Source organism: Hyla sarda, chromosome 2, assembly GCF_029499605.1.
Source record: "Hyla sarda isolate aHylSar1 chromosome 2, aHylSar1.hap1, whole genome shotgun sequence".
In the NCBI taxonomy this organism is placed as follows: domain Eukaryota; kingdom Metazoa; phylum Chordata; class Amphibia; order Anura; family Hylidae; genus Hyla; species Hyla sarda.
The window spans coordinates 106,463,428-106,486,213 of NC_079190.1; the positions used below are offsets into that span (position 1 = coordinate 106,463,428).

General features: G+C 43.4%; 1 protein-coding gene across 1 annotated transcript in view; it reads right to left on the reverse strand.

Annotated features, from left to right (window-relative positions):
- Positions 1-22,786, reverse strand: part of NCKAP1L (NCK associated protein 1 like) — a 290,353-nt gene that overhangs the window by 167,555 nt on the left and 100,012 nt on the right. The window contains exon 23 of the mRNA XM_056562778.1: positions 2,942-3,039. Within this exon, the coding sequence (XP_056418753.1) occupies positions 2,942-3,039 (98 nt within the window). The remainder of the gene's footprint in view (positions 1-2,941; positions 3,040-22,786) is intronic.

Genomic DNA, 22,786 nt, shown 5'->3' on the forward strand with positions numbered 1-22,786 from the left:
AAAGGGCCACTGATCTCACAGAGGCCAACATGTGGGCAGTGCTTGAAGTGTGGGTGGGTCTTGAAGTGTAGGTGGGTGAGGAAATTACTTTTGTTTCCTTTGAACACCTTGAACTGCATCAGCTCCCCTGCTAATTCTGTGTATAGTAGAAACATTCTGAGGGACAGCTCTTCGGTCAAAAGGAGGGTTGCTGGAGGAGAAGTTGCTCATGAGACTGCTCTAATGCCACAGGAAGAAGGCCCCACCAAATGGAAACTGGCCAGGACTGCCCTGCTGCTGAAGATAGGGACTACTATTAGGGCAGTGGTTCTCAACCTGGGGTTCAAATACCCCCAGGGGCACTTAGCAGTTCTCCAGGGGGGTACTTGGAAAAAAAATCAGTAATGGCAGCCACAGCCACTCGTTACTGATCTGGACCACTTTGAAAGAAATGGTAGACTGACGTCACTGCACCGATATGCGCAGCAAGAGGTCAGCAAAGGGGAAGCGTGGGTACTGGTCTGCTGTAGGCAGTAACTACATCCGCTTTGTTGCTCCACTGACCCTGAGCCATAGCAATAGGTCTGCAGACCAGAGGAGCAGTGGAGCCCCGAAGCAGGACAGTATGGCAGCCTACAACTATATATGGGGACAGTTTGGGGGCCTACAGCTATATTTGGGGGCACAGAGGGTGCCTAACAACTTTATGGGGATGCAAAGCGGGTACTATTACTGTGTGTGACAATAAACATGGGGAATTTGTAAATAGGTGGGTATTGTACTGCAGAAAGAAGCCTAAAATGTTTGTTTGACTGGTTCTGTGGAGAAATCTTGTGTGGGAGAAATCTTAATGGCGGTCTAGGCCAGATAGTGAAGAAAAGAAAAGTAAACAACTCCAGTTAGAGAAGACGTCACCTGTAAATCGGGGGACTGGGGAGATAGGGAGAGGAACACGGGGCCTGTTCTAGAGGAAAGTAAAGCATATGAATTATACTATATTCATTAAAATATGTCTTTAATATGGGGGTACAATTTTTGGGAATGGGCTGTCAAGGGGTACTCAGGCAAAAAAGGTTGATAACCACTGTATTAGGGGACTAACTATGATAGAGAAGGCCAGAGAAGGGCAGGACGCTGAAAAACACACTAATTTAATGGAACTCAATAGCTCAGTGGTCTACACTTTTGAGTCCCATGAATTTAGCATATACAAGTGGAAAGCGTCTCAAATGTAATCACTGTACAATTACTGTGGGACAATCTTCCATCTGTGATGAGAAGAAACTACAGCAGCCCATTAATGTTTTATTGTGCTCCCTGAAACAATTACTATTGATCTGCCGTTTGTGCTATGCAGACATTGCCATGTTCAGTTGCAGCAAAGCTTTGACTTTTGTATCACGTTTATTATTCTGACTGTTCTACAGAAAAGAATGAGCACATGACATGAAAGGCAGATAATAAGTGCAGAAACAAAGAAAATCTGGGGTTTGTTATACTGCTTTATTTGTTACATGCTGACAACTCCAAAGTTCTAACCAGTTATGTAAAAATAAAAGGATGTCATTTGAGGGGTAGTGTCACTTATAACAAAGGTGCAGCTAGGTTTTCCTTCTCCCAGGGTGAAAATTTCATTAGACGTCCCTTCCTTGTGTGACTTGAAAGGAATTTTATTGCAGTTCCCTGTACAGCCAGTGGCCATGAGCATTGATATATTTAGGGAAAAAACTATGAAGTGCTTCATTCTCAGTATCAAGCATTAAAGGAAAACTGTCAGCCTGTTCACCCACACTAAACCCAATAAACTGAGTTATAGCGTGGGCTAACAAGAGTCAAACAAGGGGTCAATTACTTAAATATGTCCTGTAGGTCCTGAGATACGTCCCCCAGAAGATCCTCTGCTGAATTCAGTGAATTGTGTGCAGGGGGCGGGGTTTTGACGGCTCAATTATCCTATTCTTTGTCTTAGACTCCACAGCTTAGTCAAGTGGAGTCACGATGCCTCGCCCCTGTGAAACCCCACCCCCTGTGCGCGATTCACTGGATTCAGCAGAGGATTTTCTGGGGGACATATCTGAGGACCTACAGGACATATTTAAGTAAGTGACCCCTCGTTGGACTTCTGTTCACCCACACTGTAACCCTGTGTATTGGGTTTGGTGTGGGTGAACAGGCGGAAAGTTTTCCTTCAAAAATACCTCTACACCATTACTACATATTACCACCACATATTTACTGGTAAGTTGCAATTACTTCAATGCAAATGCTTTGCATTGAATGAAACAGACCTACTGACTTATCTCAACAGCTACATGCCTAAAGTGGCCTGTAACCTGAATGAATATCAGAGAAAGGAAGTGATGGCTTCTCGCACCCTCAAAGTTTTTAAAGGGGTGCTCCGCCCCTAGACATCCTATCACCTATCCAAAGGATAGGGGATAAGATGTCTGATCACAGGGGGTCCCACAGCTGGGACCCCCGCGATCTATGTGCATCACCCAGTGTTCACTTATAATGCTCGGTGTGGGCAGTGGGGGTCGTGATGTCACGGGCACGCCTCTCGTGACATCACGCCACCCCCTCAATGCAAGTCTATGGGAGGGGGCATGGAGGCCGCCATGCCCTCTCCCTTAGACTTGCATTGAGGGGGCGTGGTGTGACCTCACCAGAGGCGTGTCCGTGATGTCACGACCCCCTCTGCCAGCTCCAAGTGTTCGGAACAATATATTCCGAACGCGGGGGCAGCAGGGTACCCCTTTAACTGTATACTGTATGTGTAGTGATCCAGCACAGCAAATGTTGCACTCCATGGTCATTTTAACATGGCTGCTGTCATGTGGGCAATCATTTTCTAGATGTGTGGTCTGATTGTATGGCATGACTAGCCTAGCTTTATTCCTACATTTTAACATATATTCATAATACATAACTTAGAAAATCCAACAAATTCAAATATATTTACCTTTAACTCTCCAATTTGAGATGTCACATGCCACATAAGATTCTCACTCAAAAACTTCATCCCGTAGGGACCAATCATCTCTGCTAAAGCCTTTAACTCTAGAAGAGAATTAAATAAAAGCAATAGCAAGAAATACATATTTAAAGATAGGAACACATATTAGTCACCCTACCACTAATGGTGGTAATATTGAATGGATTATGTAAAGGGATTGGTTTACTACAAACATTCATGGCATATCGGTGGAAGACTAAGCACTGTGATCCTTGCTGAACACTAGGATGCAGAGGCCAGGTTATTATTTCTGTCTGGCTGTCATACTATACTATACTCATTACACTGGTTATCTTTTTCTCATAGATAAAATTCTGAACTCTTAAGTTAGTGTTTAAAGCAACACACAACACTGCACCATCATACATCTTTGTTCACCAAACCACTTAGTCAATGACTAACAAGTGTCTGGAAAGAAAGAAAGAAATCTCCATTCTTCTGCAGAAATATGGTTCAGCAGCTTCCCATTCATACAATAGCTGAACCGTCTTATCCTTTCCTCCACTCCTGTGCCAGTACTGTTGGGGGCTTTCCCCTTTAAACAAGCAGACAGCAAAAACAAAGTATGTCCGGCACCAAGGTAGCAGGTAAAACGTCCAATTTATTGAGGAATAAAACAAAAAGCATACACACATATATACAGCATAGTTGCAGGTGATTACACTCTGCTTATATGCTATTTGTTTTATTCCTCAATAAATTGGACATTTTATCTGCTACCGTGGTGCCGGACATACTTTGTTTTTGCTGTCAGCAGCTTCCCATTGTTTTTTTAGTTAGATTCTGCTGCCACTTTCACACTATGTTCACCATGAAAATCCCGGATCACAAACATGTTCATTCATTCGGTGTTGACCGTTCGGAAATGCATTATCTAAGGAGACGGCACATTTTTGAGTGGTCCTATCACCAGCTTGTTCTGCTGGCACCTTTCACAAGCAGAATCTCTGCCTGCTATATATCTGGACGGAGACTCCATAGTGTGATCTCCATAGTGTGAATTAGCTCTATCGGATTAGTTGTCAGTTTATAGTTTTCAAGTACATATTGGCTAAGTTTCCACTTGTTTTTTTGTGAGCATTTTTCTTTTCTTTTTCCACTTTGAATTTTTCAGTTTGGCATTTTTTAAAATCCTTTTAGCATTTTTTTACTCTTTTTTGGCGTTTTTCAGCTCCTTGGTGGTTTTGCAAAGTCACAGCATGTTGAGCCTATGGTGTTTTTTTCCCTGAAATTGTGGCATTTTTCTCCCTGAAATCGTGGCGTTTTTCTCCCATAGAAGTCTATGGAAGTAAAAAAAACACCAAGAAAAATGACATGTGGGTTTTAACTTTGGCGTTTTTGGAGGCAGTTTTTATTCTTTTCTGGAATTTAGCGATCCAAAAAAGTGATGATACCTTTTTTAATTAAAATTTCATAGGGCATCATTAAAAAAATAATAAAAAAGATACAATAGTGATGGAAAAAACTGTATTTAATGAAATGTATCTTTTTTATAATTAAGTTTTTACAAATTTTTAAACAGGGATCAATTTATGTGGGCGGGCAGGGAACTAAAAATGTAGCCAACAATAATAAAAATGTAGTGTGTGTGTTTTTCACTTTTTTTACTTTAGTTTTTTTTAGATTTTTTAGGTAGTACTACTACTCCCAGCATGGAACACACTGTTCCATGATGGGAGTAGTAGTACCTGTACTAATTGACAGATCGCCCCGGGTGTCACTTCTGACACCCGTTGCGATCCTTCTGTATAATGTTTAGATGCGGGCGGGCGGCCGCTCTTCTATGGTCCCCTGCACTGCACCATTCATATTTGCCGCTGAGAGCAGTGATGTGAATTTCCTTCGTCAAGTCCGCATGAGCCCCTCTGAAACGCGGTCCATCCAACACTGATTCTTTTTATGATTATACAATAAAAAGTTATCACCATCCTCTGCACCATCTCCGATTGCTAAGTTCACCTCGCCGGTGTAGCGCTGCAGCGCCAAAGTCGTCACCCACGGGAAGGTTTAGGCGACCCGTGCCGTCATGCCTACCTCCCACACCTGCTACAGTACTATTTACAGTGGTTGTCATGCAAACAATTTAACAATCTTGTTAATACTAGTGACTTTGATAAACAAATTATTTGCATGCCAGGAGCAATTATCTAATACAGTATCTTCGTCTATGAGGTCCCTGGCTTATATTTGTAAAGTTTAGAAAAATTGCAGCCGATCAAGTGCATCTGACTGCACTAAATAACCATTAGGTTATGCCTTTCTCAGCACATAGCCATATTCTTCCTTCTGGTCTTGTGCTCCGTGTAATGGTTTATACAGAAGATTTAGATTAGAACAGAGAAACACAACAAAAAAGACAATTAAATCAAAGTAAATGCATTTCCCATCAGGACTCTCTATATACATGTGGTTACAATGTGACAGCTGTAATGAGTATTTGTACGCAAGGTCAATATTCATCCACACCGCTCTGAGTAAAAAGAGGAGGCTACAGTAAATTTCAGCAGCAAAGACATTGAAGGACAATCTTAGAAGGGTTTGTCTGGTTTTTTCGTGATCAGCTAGACACTGTTAAAGGGAAACTGACAGCAGGTTAGGAAAATCTAAACTGAGTAAATTTGTTTTTACTTTTATTTGAAAAAAGGAAAATTTAGGAATATCATTCCTACACAGATTTCATACAGCAAATGTTTTTATGATTGAATGCCAAAATCTCAATTGTATATCTTACAGCAACTACTCACATTTCAGATTTAACCTGTATGTCAAATTAAATCCATCAGGCCATATATCCTAAACTCCATTGATGTGGAAAAATATGAATCTGTATGATATGTATTGGCATTCAAACTATGTTGTAAATCACTACAGTGTCACAGTGTTTACTGTAGATCTAAATGGTTATTAAAAAATCACATCAGTGAGATGGTGTATGGAGCATTAATCTGATCATAAAATAGATCAGCTTTGCAGGACAGATCCCTGGCATGGAGAAATTTTCCACTAAACTATCCATTGTATTGAGATCTGGGCTGTTTTTTGGCTATGCCATAGAGTTGATATAATGATAAAAGTCTCAACACATTGGGGGAGATTTATCATTAGGTGTCTATTGTAGACACAGATCTACCCCTTTACACTGCTTGTCTAATTTAAACTCTTACTCAAAATATACAAAAGTTGCGTATGTCCTTTGTTATATTTTGCGCAAATATAGAAACGCCCCCCTCACTCTACCGTGCACTCCTTCTCTACCTCACACTTCACAGAACTGTGGTATTTTCCCGCGGTACACTGCTCACATAGCTAGAAGTGCCGGGCAGCAGTGTGCGCCGAACAAAACTCTGCACAATAGTAAAATCATAGATCTTTATAAAGTACACAGAATGTCTGGGTTTAAAAAATATGTAATTTTGCTTAACAACCTGTCCCCTTACCTCTATATCAGTGTTTACCAACAAGAATGTCTCCAAGTGTTGCAAAACTTGGCATGCTTGGAGTTGCAGTTTTGCAAAAGCTGGAGGCACCCTGGGTGGTAAACAAGTACATGTAACAGAGCAAAGTGTGTAATCATGAACATGTAGCAGAAATTAGTGTGCGGCATGTGTATGGAACAGAGCTGGATGTGTGATTATGTGTATGCATGATCACGCACACACTCAGCTCTGTTGCATATACACAATCACATACTCAGCTCTGCTGCATACACACAGCCACACACTCAGTTCTGCTGCATCTACACATGATCACACACTCAGCTCTGCTGCATACACATGATCACACACTCAGCTCTGCTGCATGCACACAATCATACACTCAGCTCTTCTGTATACACACAATCACACGCTCAGCTCTGCTCCATACACATGATCGCTCATTCTGCTCTGCTGCATACACACAATCACACACTCAGCCCTGCTGCATATACACAATCACACACTCAGCTCTGCTGAATACACACAGTCCCACACTCAGCTCTGCTGCATTTAAACAATCACACACTCAACTCTACTGCATTTACACAATCACACACTCATCTCTGCTGCATTTACACAATCACACACTCATCTCTGCTGCATTTACACAACCACACTTTCAGCTCTGCTGCATACAAGTGATCACACATATGCATAGACCTAACAGCCATACCTCCTTCTCCCTCCCTGCACATACAGTGGTATTCTTAGCTGTATGGTGACCATGATTACAGTCTACACAGGTGCAATCTCCTGCACTCATCAAGAATTTTAAAACAGAATTTTACACAGTTGAAGTTTGAACATTCTACCTCCTCATCCTCATAGCTGATCGGACCACCATGGTTTTACTGCAATGGTCCCGTTCAGCTCCACTGCCGGGAAGTATTTCTGGATATTTTAAACCAGTGATCAGATTTGATTGGCGTGTCTAATGGGTTAGTATCGGGCATCATCGCGAACGGTGAGGTCCGGTATTAGCCAGGGGTCACGGCCTCTGGGACAACTATTACTGGGGTGACCCCAATTTAGAGTGAAGTTTTACACGTCCTCCGTGCCGATTTATTTTTGTGTAATTATTTTGCTGCTTGCGCAAACTTTTAGCGTCTATACTAAAAATATGCAGTTGATAGTTTGAGGCACACTGCATAATTAGCTCTATCGTAGACCGTAACTTAGAATTTCAGATGTGATCTTCTATCAAAAATTACGCAAAATAGGCAATTGCGCACATTTTTTATGCAATATAGAGCCTGAAAACAGTGTATATATAATGATAAATCTCCCCCCCCCCCCCATTGTATGTACAATGTTTTATGATCACTTCTCTATAGCCAACCGTAACCTTTTTTGGTTTGTTTTTTTTCTGTATAAGTGTTCTTTCTGGTTTTTGTTCGGCTTTTCTATACGTAAATCGTGTTTTACACATAGGTGACTGGGAACAAACATCTTTTGCCAACTCTGTATTAGATATCCCTCGAGTTTTAGGGGGAGAACAAGTGATGCAACCCCGCATGCAGGTGCAAAGTGGCAAAAATGCGGATCGCAGCGGGTTTCTGGATAAGGACCCGATGCAATCTGCACCTCAGCCCCTGGACTATAACTCCCATCATGGGCAGAGTCTGTCCATGATGGGAGTAGCAGTCCTTACTGTCCCAGGTGGTGTATATTTGCGCAAGAAAAGTGCTTTTGCGCATTTTTTTGGGTAAAAAAAACCCGCGGTTAATAAATTTGATTCTACAGTAGAAAGTGCTCTATGGTAAACTTAACTGTAGACATAGCTATGAAAAATTCAGATTTTGCGCAAAAAGAATGCACGAAAAACCTCTTGTGCAAAAATACAACAAAAAAAGCTCTATATACAATGATAAATTCCCCTCTAGGAGTGGAGAAGAAACTGGTAACTTGTCGCTGTCACAGTCCTTTAGTAATTTAACAGACTGGTTCTCTATCCCTAGTAGTACGTGCTAGGCTTAAAGGGGTACTCCGCCCTTAGACATCTTATCCCTATCCAAAGGATAGGGGATAAGATGTCAGATCGCCGGGGTCCCGCTGCTGGGGACGCCCGGGATCGCCGCTGCAGCACCGCGCTATCATTACTGCACAGAGCGAGTTCGCTCTGCACGTAATGACGGGCAATACAGGAGCCGGAACACCGTTACGTTATGGCTCCGCCCCTCGTGACATCACGGCCCGTCCCCCTCAATACAAGTCTATGGGAGGGGGAGGGGCGTTCATCACGCCCCCTGCCATAGACTTGCATTAGGGGGACGGGCCGTGATGTTACGCCATGACGTCATGCTGCTCTGTCCCCTGTATCACCCGTCGGCGCGGTGCCGCAGCGGCGATCCCGGGGGTCCCCAGCAGCGGGACCCGTCGATCTGTCATCTTATCCCCTATCCTTTGGATAGGGGATAAGATGTCTAGGGGCGGAGTACTCCTTTAAAGGTGTATGGCGGTTACAACCATACTACACTGCAGTTGCAGGATAAGGGTGCGTTCACACTGCGGTATCTCCGCTCGCTGAATTCCGCAAGTGGAGATTCCGCCTGGCGGCCGCAGGAGATTCTTCGGCGCTAGGTCCGCGGAGCACTGAGCAGTCACCATTGACGGCTATGCAGTGCTCGTGGAATCCGCGCAAAGAATGAACATGTTCTTTCTTTGCGTGTGTAACGTGCTGCGTTCCGGCCGCAAGCTCTGGCCATGAGCGCAGTGTCTCAGGGTCCCCGTCTGTCGGCGGGGCTGGGATTCGCATCGCGGGACGCGCCCGCATGCGAGTCCCAGCCTGTCACTTACCCCGCTCTGCTTCTACTGTTACTCAGCTCCGCCGCGGTCGTCCCCATCTCCTAGGGCACGCGCACGGCGGAGCTCTGTGATTTAAAGGGCCAGTACGCCTATAATTAGTCTTTGCACATGACACCACATGATAAGTTCCTGCAACTCCCACACCCCCCTACTGGATCTTCAGTGCCATTTGCCTGAGAGAAAGCGTTCCCTATAGCCTGTTTGCCATACCCGTTTACCCAGACCTTCCCGCTACGTTATTTGACTACGAACCTTTGCCGCTTGCCTTGACCTTCTGCTACGTTGACTACGGCTCTGTCTCATCCTCCTGTACCACGCCTTGCCCAGTCACCTGTGTGGTCGAGCCGTATTGGGGATAGCGATCTTGGTGTCATCTTCCGCAGCAAATCCATCCTGCTTTGTGGCGGGCTCTGGTGAAGACCAGCAGCACCATAGACTCCGCTCCCCGATACGGTCCGAGTCATCAGCCACACAGGAAGAGGATCCACTACCTGCTCCGAGACATCAGCATCCAGGTGCGTGACAGCGTGGAACAATTTCAGCGGCGGAATTGTCCGCCATGGAAATGCCACAGTGTGAACAGGTCTTGCGGAGACCCATTCACACTAATGTTAAGTTCACACCGCGGAATTCCGCTCGTGGAATTCCACAGGAATTCCGTAGTGTGAACGCTCCCTAAGATTTGACACTTAAGACTTTAGATTTTATTACAAGACGGAGACAAACATTATGCAAACTCTTCTGTACTACTTTTTTTATAGCAGCAAGCCAAGGGTTAACAACTGATTTACAGAAAAAAGTTGTTAATATGTAAATAAGGTATCAATAGTAGTCAATCAACGGTAGGCAAAGGAGATAAAAGCTGTTAACAGGTAAATAACTTCCTCTTCTTTGCTATTACTGCATCAGATAAGTACACTCTATTAAATTATCCTTACATATTTGATAAATACAGTATGTATGCTGTATTCTCACCACATATATTTATGTATATATTTTTCCTTAATAAAGTTTTTTCTCATTACCCTTTGTTTATTGATAAATATCTATATTTATTTCCCTCTTTATAAGGTCTGTATTATTCTGACTTGTTATGTTACATCTATTCATTAGTAATTCCATGTCTTCTGTTTGTACTACTTAATTCTATCATCTTTATCCTTTCTTATCATTTTCCCCGGTCATTCTGTCTATTTTCACTATCTTCTATATCTTATTTGTTGCTGCGTCACTGCCCTGTGCTCTTTCAACGTTATCTCGCTGATCCCACCCATTGCCGGGTCTTGCGAGATTTTGAGCCTTCTCTGACAATCAGCTGTTGGCGCATATTAAATTCACCTCATCTTCCCACCTCTTGTCATTCCTGTCAGAGGCTTTCTTCAGTGCGGTCCCTGCCATCGCGTCTCCCAATATCTTCACCGAAACTCTCCAGTATTTATTCACAGGTTTCTATTGACTTACTTTTGCATTCCTATAGCGCCATCCTGAGGTCTATTAGATGATTGCTAATTTTTTATATATTTCTTCTCTTTCAGATACTTTATCTTCATTACCACCGGAATATCTCCATCCTTTACCCCTGACCTTACCTTACATTTGACCCTGTATTAATTCATAAAATATTTATTTATTTACATTATTTTTTAATTTATTTATTTATCAATTTGTTTACACATATTTATTCTTATATATATCAGATATATTTACATATATTATCAATCATTCTATTATATATATATATATAATATAATACTACTATTTACATATTGTAATAGTCACGTGTATATAAAATATATAATGGCCAATGAAGAAACTACAAAAATGGCTGAGGCTCAACATTTTGAAATCCTTGATGAGAACCTTATCCAGTCAATGGTGGACCAATCTGTCTCCAAATCTGTACAGTCAGCGGTAAGTACCGCCCTGTCTAATATCCCAGACGTTATAGCAAAGTCTGTTGCTTTAGCCATGTCTCGCAATCCCTCAAATAAATCACCTAAACATGGCCCTTCTGCCCCCTCCGACCAATTCTGGTCAGTGGTGGAATCCACTTCTTAAAATTATTTAAAAATTTCAGGGTAAGCCTCCCATAAAAGGCATTTGTCTACCGATCCTCCTGAAAAACACCACAAAAGATCAAAAAGTCTGAAGACCAGGATAAGTCTAAGGCTTTTTCGAAAAGCACTATTGTTTATGCCTCTAACATGCATCCCTTACCCTCTAATTGTGAGGTGGTTGACAAAAAACGGGCTGTAAAAATTTCTCATTGGTCAAAACCTGATTCATATAACGAATCCCCTATTCAATCTTCCTCTGAGGAAGAACATTTATCAGAACAAGAAAATAGTTCTGAATATGATGATATCTCTAATGAGCATGATCTTGTTTTGGAAAATGAGTATCAAAATCGGTCATCCTAGATAGTACAAGACAACCATTTTTTGATCCAGGGTATATTAAACACCTCAGATCAGGGGAATGGCTGCCAAAACCCAAGGTTGCCAAATATTTGAGCTTATGGCTCCAAAAACCTTTGGATAAAGCCACCAGAAGTAAATTACGGGCTGAATGCCCTAGATCCATTTTACCTAACAAAATAGCCAATACCCCGAACATTGATCCTACCCTAGTTAAATAGCTTAATAAATAAGGGGGGACGGGACAAGAAAAGGGTTGACCGGTCATTCAGGACAATTCAAGAACGATTTCTGGATCTTTTAGGTCCACTGACTAGATCTTGGACCTATCAGAAGAAGCCATTTCCTCTGATACACCAGTAGACATTAATGTTTTACAAGGATGGGCCCAAAGGGCAATTTGTTTATTCGGAAGCATTAATCCTTCTTATGAAGCTTGATCTTCAATTGATCCACCTCGCCTCTTCAGAATCTAACTCCCCTATCGATGGGCTCCTTTTTGGGGACTCATTTATGAAAGAAATAAACAAACACATAGGCCTGTTTTTAATCCTCGTGTTTTTTTCCATGGCTGGGAAACCTAGAGGCAGATTTCCCAGCCGTCAATCCTACGAGGGAAGCTATTCCTGAGTCCCTTCCCATAGTGAAAGATTCCCACTTACTCCCAACCCCATCCAACTTACCCCTTTCTTCCCACTAGAGGAAGACCCTGGAGAGAGAGGGGGACATCAAGGATACCCCAGGTCCAGACCTTCAACAGGTAAGTCTACATATGCTATCTTTTTCTCAATTACCCTTGGGAGGCATAATAACTAATGTTTTCCAATATTGGACCATGATTACATCAGATGCAGGGATATTGCATACAGTACAAGGTTTGCAAAAATACTTTATTCACACACCTGTTCAATCCCTTCCTCCTCATCCAATACATTTATCAAAACAAGATCTAGAACTCAAATCTAGAACTGAGTTCCAAAGGTGCTATTATTCAGGTACCTCTTCACACTCCAGGTTGCCTCAGCAATCTTTTTCTTGTTAAAAAGACAGACCTGTCATCAATCTGAAGACCTTCAACAATTTACCGTAGTTTATTACCACCATTTTAAAATGTAAGGTATTCATCTATTAAAAGATATTCTACTGCCAATCGATTAGCTTGCCAAGATAGATCTAAAAGATGCCTTCCTGACGGTACTTATGCATCATCTTTCCCAACCTTACCTCCAATTTTTATGGAAGGGTCAAAAATGACAGTTTGTAAGCCTAGCATTCAATCTTTCATCTGCCCCATGGTGCTTCACAAAACTACTCAAACCAGTAGTAGCATTACTGAGAGCACGAGGTGTCCGTCTGATCATCTACCTCGACGATATTCTCATTTTGGCTCACTCATTACCTCTGATACATCTTCACATACAATGGACAATATCTCTTTTATCCAATCTGGGCTTCATCATCAATACAGAGAAATTAATCCTAACCCATTCCAGGGAATTTGAATTCCTAGGATTCATGATAAACAAACATTTAGCTATTCTCAGTCTTCCTTCCAGACAGAAATTTTGTCTCTCTAAGGGCCATTGCTCGAGTAGTGAGCCTCCTATCCTCCTCCATTCAAGCAATTTTTCCTGTACCTCTCCACTACAGAGCTCCACAGAGACTCAAAGCTCAACACCTCAGAGAAGGTTTGGGTTACTCAGACTAAATAACCCTAACTTCCGATACCAGAGAAGAACTACTCTGGTGGTTAGAACACATCCAAACTTGGAACGGTAAAACTATCTTCAACTCAATCCCAAATTTAGTCATAGAATCGGATGCCAGTCTTCTTGGATGGGGAGCCAGATGCGGATCCTCCTCAACTGGAGGGAAGTTTTCACCAGACGAGTCTTTCCTTCATATAAACTGTTTAGAACTTCTTGCAGGATATTTTGCCCTCAAGAGTTTTGTGAGAGACAGATCTCATTGTTGCATTCTTTTGAGAATGGACAACATATTAGCGGTGCAATACATCAATCGTCTAGGTGGTACCAAATCAGAACTCCTAGCCAACATCGTTAAGGAATTCTGGCATTTTTGTCTAGACAGAGACATTATTTTAAAAGCAGAATACCTTTCGGGCCTTTCCGATACCATAGCGGATTGGAATTCTCGCTTTATAAGAGACTCAAGCGATTGGAAATTGGATTCAAATATTTTTTCTTCTCATCAATTCCCTTTGGGGTCCTCTACATTTGGACCTTTTCACCTCCAGACTGAGTCATCAAATTCAACGATTCTTCAGCTGGAGAGCCGATCCGGAAGCGGAGACCACAGATGCTCTTCTCCAACTTTGGCCTCGGGAAACTCTTTATGCGTTTCCTCCTTTTTCTCTGATATCGAGGATTCTCCTTCTGGTCAGATCTCAGAGATCGACCATGGTATTGATAACACCATCATGGCCGACACAGTCTTGTTCTCACAAATACTGGGAATGCTGATCAATTTTCCTCGAATTCTCCCATCTCATCCATTCATTCTTCAAGATCTGGTCAGGAATCCTCATCCTCTTGTTACATCGAATTTTTGACATTAGTGGCTTGGCTCATTTCAGGTCAACAAGACCAGATTCAGAGTTTTCTCAATCCACTAGAGATATTCTCTCAGACGCTTGGGCCCCAGGTACCAGATCTGCTCACAGATCAGCCTGGAAACTTTGGTCTGATTGGTGCTTGCAACAATATCTGGATCCCATACATGCACCTATAAGCCGAGTTCTTAACTTTTTATCTGAATCTGCGGGTGAAGCCTACCATACTATTAATGTTTATAGATCTGCTATTTCCTTTTATCACGCACCTATTCATTTTATCTCCTTAGGGAAACACCCACTAATTTGTAAATTACTAAAAGGGATTAAATTTAGATGTCCTCCTCAACCGAAATATCATTCTACTTGGGATGTTTCTTGAATCCTAAATCTATTAGAATCCTGGAGAGACAATGATTCTCTATCTCTCAAACTTTTATCTGTTAAACTTACTGTCTTGCTTTGCCTTATTTCTGTCAAACAGATCTCAGATGTTAGGACTGTTGATATATCCCGCAGACAGTTCACTCCCAATGGAGTCCTTTTTTCTATATCTAGAAAAACTAAAACTAACCTTCAATCGCTATTCTATCCATCTTTTCCTCTTAAAGAAAATGTATGTGTAGTTCGCTACAGGAAGTATTACTTTACTGAGAGAGTATTGAACGCATGGAATAGCCTTCCTGCAGAAGTGGTTGCTGAAAATACAGCGAAGGAGTTTAAACATGGGATAATCATAAGGCTATCCTTCATATAAGGGCCAGGGACTATTGATAGGATTCAGATTATTGGGCAGACTAGATGGGCCAAATGGTTCTTATCTGCCGACACATTCTATGTTTCTATGTTTCGCTGTCTCAAGACTTATGAAAAGAAAACTTCTCATTTCAGACTTCCTAATACTTCTCAATTACTTACATCTTTTTGTAGACCATGGGGGAGATTTATCAGAACCTGTCCAGAGGAAAAGTTGCTGAGTTGCCCATAGCAACCAATCAGATCGCTTCTTTCATTTTTCACAGGCCTCTTTATAAATGAAAGAAGTGATCTGATTGGTTGCTATGGGCAACTCAGCAACTTTTCCTCTGGACAGGTTTTCATAAATCTCCCCCCATATCTTCCAGTTTCTTCTACCACCCTAGCAAGGTGGGTAAAACAAACAATGTCCTTGGCTGGTATTGACATCTCAGTCTTTGGAGCACTGTCACGATTCGGCTCACAGGTTGTGGATCCACTGTGTCAGCGAGGGAAAGGCGTGGACCGTGCTGGTGGACCGGTTCTAAGAGGCTACTGGTTTTCACCAGAGCCCGCCGCAAAGCGGGATGGTCTTGCTGCGGCAGTAGCAACCAGGTCGTATCCACCAGCAACGGCTCAACCTCGCTGACTGCTGAGAAGGCGTGGGACAGAAGGACTAGGCAGAGGCAAGGTCAGACGTAGCAGAAGGTCGGGGCAGGCGGCAAGGTTCGTAGTCAATATGGATAGCAGGAGTTCAGGTAACACAGGCTTGGACAACACTAAACGCTTTCACTGGCACAAGGCAACAAGATCCGGCAAGGGAGTGCAGGGGCAGTGAGCAGATATAGTCTGGGAGCAGGTGGGAGCCAATTAAGCTAATTGGGCCAGGCACCAATCATTGGTGCACTGGCCCTTTAAGTCTCAGAGAGCTGGCGCGCGCGCGCCCTAGAGAGCGGAGCCGCGCGCGCCAGCACATGACAGCAGAGGACCGGGACGGGTAAGTGACCTGGGATGCGATTCGCGAGCGGGCGCGTCCCGCTGTGCGAATCGCATCCCCGATGGCCATGACAGTGCAGCGCTCCCGGTCAGCGGGACTGACCGGGGCGCTGCGGGGAGAGAGACGCCGTGAGCGTTCCGGGGAGGAGCGGGGACCCGGAGCGCTAGGCGTAACAGTACCCCCCCCCTTAGGTCTCCCCTTTTCTTTGTCCGGTAACTGCCTCCCCTGGGATGAGGACACCGGGAAAGAATGGAGGGTTTCCTCAACGGCAGGCAGTACAGCAGGAGTGGGAATGGGGAGGGAGGGCAGAGGGCGAAGCCTGGCACGGGGCAGTGTGACACCAGGACGGGGGCCATGAGGAGGCACTGAGGTTTGCCTGACGGGACTGGGAGGGGGGGAGAGGCACTTCCTATGGCAGGCAGAGTCCCAGTTCTTGATCTCCCCGGTGGTCCAATCAAGGGTGGGAGAATGAAGCCGGAGCCATGGCAGACCGAGGAGGACCTCAGAGGTACAGTTGGGAAGGACGAATAACTCAATCCTTTCGTGGTGGGGTCCAATACACATCAGGAGGGGTTCTGTGCGGTAACGCACGGTGCAATCCAATCTGACTCCGTTGACCGCGGAAATGTAGAGCGGCTTGACGAGACGGGTCACCGGGATGCGGAATTTATTCACAAACGACTCCAAAATAAAATTCCCAGAGGCACCAGAGTCCAAGCAGGCCATGGCTGAGAGGGAGGATTTGGCTGAAGGAGAAATCCGCACGGGCACCGTGAGACGTGGAGAAGCAGACTTAGAACCAAGAGATGCCACACCCACGTGAGCTGGGTGCGTGCGTGCGTTTCCCAGACGTGGAGGACAGATAGGGCAATCCACCAAGAAATGCTCGGTACTGGCACAGTACAGACAGAGATTTTCTTCCCTACGGCGATTCCTCTCTTCCTGGGTCAGGCGAGACCGATCCACTTGCATGGCCTCCTCGGCGGGAGGCCCAGGCGTAGACTGCAAAGGATGCTGTGGGAGAGGTGCCCAGAGATCTAAGTCTTTTTCCTGGCGGAGCTCTTGGTGTCGCTCAGAAAAATGCATGTCAATGCGGGTTGACAAATGGATGAGTTCTTGGAGGTTGGCAGGAATCTCTCGTGCGGCCAGCACATCCTTGATGCGACTGGATAGGCCTTTTTTAAAGGTCGCGCAGAGAGCCTCGTTATTCCATGATAACTCGGAAGCAAGAGTACGAAATTGGATGGCGTACTCGCCCACTGAAGAATTACCCTGGACCAGGTTCAACAGGGCAGTCTCGGCAGAAGAAGCTCGGGCTGGCTCCTCGAAGACACTCCGGACTTCAGCGAAGAAGGACTGGACTGTGGCTGTGGCAGGATCATTGCGGTCCCAAAGCGGTGTGGCCCAAGACAAGGCCTTTTTGCTGAAAGAAGGCTCACTACGAACGCCACCTTAGACCGTTCTGTAGGAAACAAGTCCGACAACATCTCCATATGCAGGGAACACTGAGACAAAAATCCACGGCAGAGTCTAGAGTCCCCATCAAATTTGTCCGGCAGGGACAAGCGGAGGCTAGGAGCGGCCACTCGCTGCGGAGGAGGTGCAGGAGCTGGCGGAGGAGATGGTTGCTGCTGTAGCAGAGGCAGAAGTTGCTGTAACGTGGCGGTCAACTGCGACAGCTGCTGTCCTTGTTGGGCAATTTGCTGCGATTGCTGAGCGACCACCGTGGTAAGGTCAGCGAGACTTGGCAGCGGCACCTCAGCGGGATCCATGGCCGGATCTACTGTCACGATTCGGCTCACAGGTTGTGGATCCACTGTGTCAGCGAGGGATAGGCGTGGACCGTGCTGGTGGACCGGTTCTAAGAGGCTACTGGTTTTCACCAGAGCCCGCCGCAAAGCGGGATGGTCTTGCTGCGGCAGTAGCAACCAGGTCGTATCCACCAGCAACGGCTCAACCTCGCTGACTGCTGAGAAGGCGTGGGACAGAAGGACTAGGCAGAGGCAAGGTCAGACGTAGCAGAAGGTCGGGGCAGGCGGCAAGGTTCGTAGTCAATATGGATAGCAGGAGTTCAGGTAACACAGGCTTGGACAACACTAAATGCTTTCACTGGCACAAGGCAACAAGATCCGGCAAGGGAGTGCAGGGGCAGTGAGCAGATATAGTCTGGGAGCAGGTGGGAGCCAATTAAGCTAATTGGGCCAGGCACCAATCATTGGTGCACTGGCCCTTTAAGTCTCAGAGAGCTGGCGCGCGCGCGCCCTAGAGAGCGGAGCCGCGCGCGCCAGCACATGACAGCAGAGGACCGGGACGGGTAAGTGACCTGGGATGCGATTCGCGAGCGGGCGCGTCCCGCTGTGCGAATCGCATCCCCGACGGCCATGACAGTGCAGCGCTCCCGGTCAGCGGGACTGACCGGGGCGCTGCAGGGAGAGAGACGCCGTGAGCGCTCCGGGGAGGAGCGGGAACCCGGAGCGCTAGGCGTAACAAGCACATTCTACTAGAGGTGCTATGTCCTCAAAATTGTGTCAAGCAGGTTGACATTTGTCCAATATTATGAAAGCGGAATTTTGGTCTTCAGAATCCACCTTTAAAAGCTTCTACTTTAGACCTGAACCTCATGTCTCTATTGTCATTGCACAATTATCTGTTTTTCTATATTAATATATTTATAATTATTTGTTATATAGATTTTATTTTCATTACTATATGATTTACTTTGTACTTCCTTAATGTTCATCTCCGTCTTGTAATAAAATTGGAGATTTTCCTACCTTTAGTGACAGAAAATATAGATTTCATTAAAGACATGCGACGAACATTATCCCACCCTAATACACCCTACCCTGTTATTATACTGTTTACTCTCATTTCTTCCAGCCTAATTTCTTACTACAAGGAATCTCTACTGCAAGAATGTATTTTACCTTCATCTACCTTCTGAAAATATTTTATTTTGGTTATTCAACATATATGATCCGTAACTTCAAGAATCCTTAAAGCGTACCCGTCAGATCCAACAACATTTTTTTTATATATATCACTCAGTACCTAATCCTGACCATGTACATTTTTCCTCCAGCTGTGAGCCCTGCGCTCACAGCTGTCAATCAAGGAAGTGTGTCCATGGCATAGGTGACGATGCATGGACACAGCAGGACTAGTATGTGTCCAAGCAGGCAGTGGGACAGTTGTTTGACAGTTTTTTCAGTATGAAACTCTGAAAATTTTCTAATGAAAGCAATTGCAAAACCTATTGGTTTTGCATGCTTTACAACATATCAAAAGTTTTTATATCTGACAGTGCCCATTTAAGATTTTCCATGGATCTTGTCCTTCATTAAAGATTTTCGTCTTTCTTCAGGATATTGTTCTATGATGAACTGTTTCATTGTCTTTTGTTTAATTTTATTTTGTCCTTTGAATATTTGAAATGTATTTTATCCTATCAAAGAAGCATCAAAGAAGAGGAAGTTATTTACCTGTTAACTGCTTATATCAGTATCACTGACTTATTTGAATTCTCTGCATCCAAGGCACAGTCACACTACAGCCCTACAATGAGGCCTATGACACTTATTCAAGTGTTATCCCAGCTCTGAAAGGGAGGCCAATATTTTCCCCTCCTTCATTTTAAAAGCTTTGAAACAGCAAATTGATTTTGGAAAAACTATTTGACCGTATTCCTTGAAAAAAACACTTGCTTACTGCTGATAACCCGACAGCATTAAGGGAACATAAACTTCTAGTATATTTCAATCCTTCCACATAAATACCTTCCCCAAATCAATAATTAAAATGGGTGTTGGGAGAACCTGGAGAGACACAATTGTCTGGTCTGTAATAGATTAGCAGGAATTACTGCTCCCCATCACATGTAAGAGTCTAATAACAGCTGCCAAGAATTAAAACTCTGAAAAGATGGGAGGGCCAAGTCATTGCCATGGCAACATGCTTCGGGGGATGCGGCTCACATACACGACTGCAGCATCCCAAGTTTTTGCCTGTCTCTGCTTGTTTGTCAAAAGTGGGGGCAGGGGACCGTCTGCAAGCATTATCTTCTGCAATACTGTCTTACATGCTGTCCAAGAAGCTAATGAGTTAACAATGCCTAAGGAGGACACTTCATTTACCTATCTGAAAACGATTGCTAAATGATTTTAAGTAGCAATTGTCTCCCATTGGATCATTCACTCATTGTTTTCCAGAAGTGTGACTCAAAGAACGTTAATTTTAAGGATAGTACAAGGAAAGCATGGCCAATCACTGCTGGTATATAAGATATAGGTAATAAATGATACTTAAATTATAAATAGATGTTTAGATAGATAGATAGATAAATCTGAGGTCTATAAGGTTTATCTATTGGATTGTACAACTGACTCAATTACAGATCAAACAGGCTATTCAAGATAAAGCGTCACTGACATTTATACATGTCATTCAGACATGTGCAAAGTTTAGATTGCACTGGGTCTCAGCCCTAAAACCTGCTGTGATCTCTGGTGCTTGCACAGCAGCATACTTCATGATTAAAGGTAGAGTCACACGAAATGCATATGCTGCATATTTGATGTCGCGTATTTCAGTGCTAGCAAAGTTTAGGGGTGTTCATTATTACTCCCATAGACTTTGCTAGCACTGAAATATGCAGCGTAAAACACACAGCGTCAAATATGCTATGTGTGACCCTACCCTTAAAAGCATCAATTGTAGGTTGGTACACAAGCAGTGCGTGTCCATAATGGTTCAAAGTGATCGCTCCAACCTGTCTCATTGGATTCTTGTGGTAATTCCACCAGTGTTCAATATGAACTGACTGTAACTGATTGGTCAATTGGCAAACATTGTTCGCACAGTGCACCTATAGACCCAGATTTAATTAACTGAAAGCCAACAGTTTTGTAAGGTTTTTTATTTTTTTAGTATGTAGTGTTCCTGTTGAGTTGTTCATAATTTTACACCTTGTATGCACCTACAAGGCAGCTCAGAATCCTTATGAGAAGATGCATCCTTTATTTTTTCATATTCCTAAAGATATTTGTTTTTTGTAGGCTATGTTCGCATTATAAACAATATTCACACTAATATTTGTAGAATGTCTTTCTGCAACAGGCATGACTCAAGATGTCACTAGGACCGCTCCATGCACCATCTTCATAGGCAGCAATGCATTTCTGAGTGGATTCCAAACTGGCTCCATAAAGTTAAACAGAATTGCTAATTATTTCCATAAAAAAATCTTGCACCTATCAGTACTTATCAGCTCCTGTATGCTCCAGAGGAAGTTAAAGGGGTACTGTACCGAAAAACATCTTATCCCCTATCCAAAGTACACAGGATCAGATGTCTGATTGTGGGATCCCTATGATCTCTGGCAAGGCACCCCAATCAACCGTGCACAGAGCACAATCCTCTCCGTGACGGATGACTGGCGACTACAGTCATCACGCCCCCTCCATTCATGTCTATGGGAGGAGGCGAGACAATATGTACTAAAAAATGCAGTGTAGCATTTTTGGCATAAAAAAAAAACTAAGTGGAAACCCAGCCTAAGGGCTCGTTAACTCGAGCGTATTTTGTTTCAAACTCACAGCGGGATTCCTGTTGTGAATTTGAAAGGGGCGGGCTCTCTGCTGGCTGTCCGCAGCTGATTTTCAGCAGTGGATCTTTGCTGCGGAAAATCCGCTGCAGACCCCATTGACTTCAGCTGCGGACAGCCGCAGAGAGCCTGTCCCTTTCAAACTTGTAGCGGGAAACCCGCTGCGAGTTTGAAACAAAATACGCTTGTGTGAATGACCTCCAAGGGTACATTCACAAGTGCATATTTTTTGCTGCAGAGTAGAAAAATCTGTTAACCAAATCTGCAGCAGAAAATATGCACACGTAAACATACCTTAAGCGTAGGGTCACAGATGCCATATTTTGCTGCTGCATATTTTCCTACACATTGAAGCCAATGGGTAGCAATATCAGCTGTGTATTTTAGGGTAGGAAAATACACAGCAGCAAATATGCAGCAAAATACGGTACATGTGGCCCTACCCTAAGAGTGTATTTTAGATTATATAACTAATAGTGATCAATTCACTGTTGTTGATATCTGAACATTATCAATAAGTACATGCAGCACATTTTATGACTGTTTTTATTGTATACTATGTGTCTATGGTTACTAATTGATTGGTGGAGTTAAAGTTAATCAAACCATTTGAGCACCTTCTGATTTATCATTTGGTTTTATACAAATATAATAAATGTTATGTTTTAGGGCTATCTCTAACTAGAGATTTCTGTACCCCAGGCATTGCAACTTTGGGGTAATTGTCTTTACAAATCTAGCTATGCCACAAGTGGTGTGATATATTTATAATAGAACCTTTCATGACTATGAAATCAATACAAACAACAAAATGGTTCCCAAATGTGAATATATGCTTAAAGGGGTACTCCGGCAGCAGCTAATAAGTACTGGAAGGATTAAGATTTTTTTAATAGAAGTAATTTTCAAATCTGTTTAACTTTCTGGCACCAGTTGATTTAAAAAAAAAAAAAAAATACCACCGGAGTACCCCTTTAAGATTCAGTCACGGGTCAACAACATTCCATTTCTAAGAAGGATAATTTTTCTGTTCAAAACTATGCAAAATGTACAATAATAAATACATAAATTTACCTAGATAGTCCAATATATTGATGTAAATATTGCAGTCATATGGGTATGTTCAGATGTAGTTTTCCAATGCATATTTAAAAAAAAATCTGTTTTTGGCATACATTTTCTGTGGA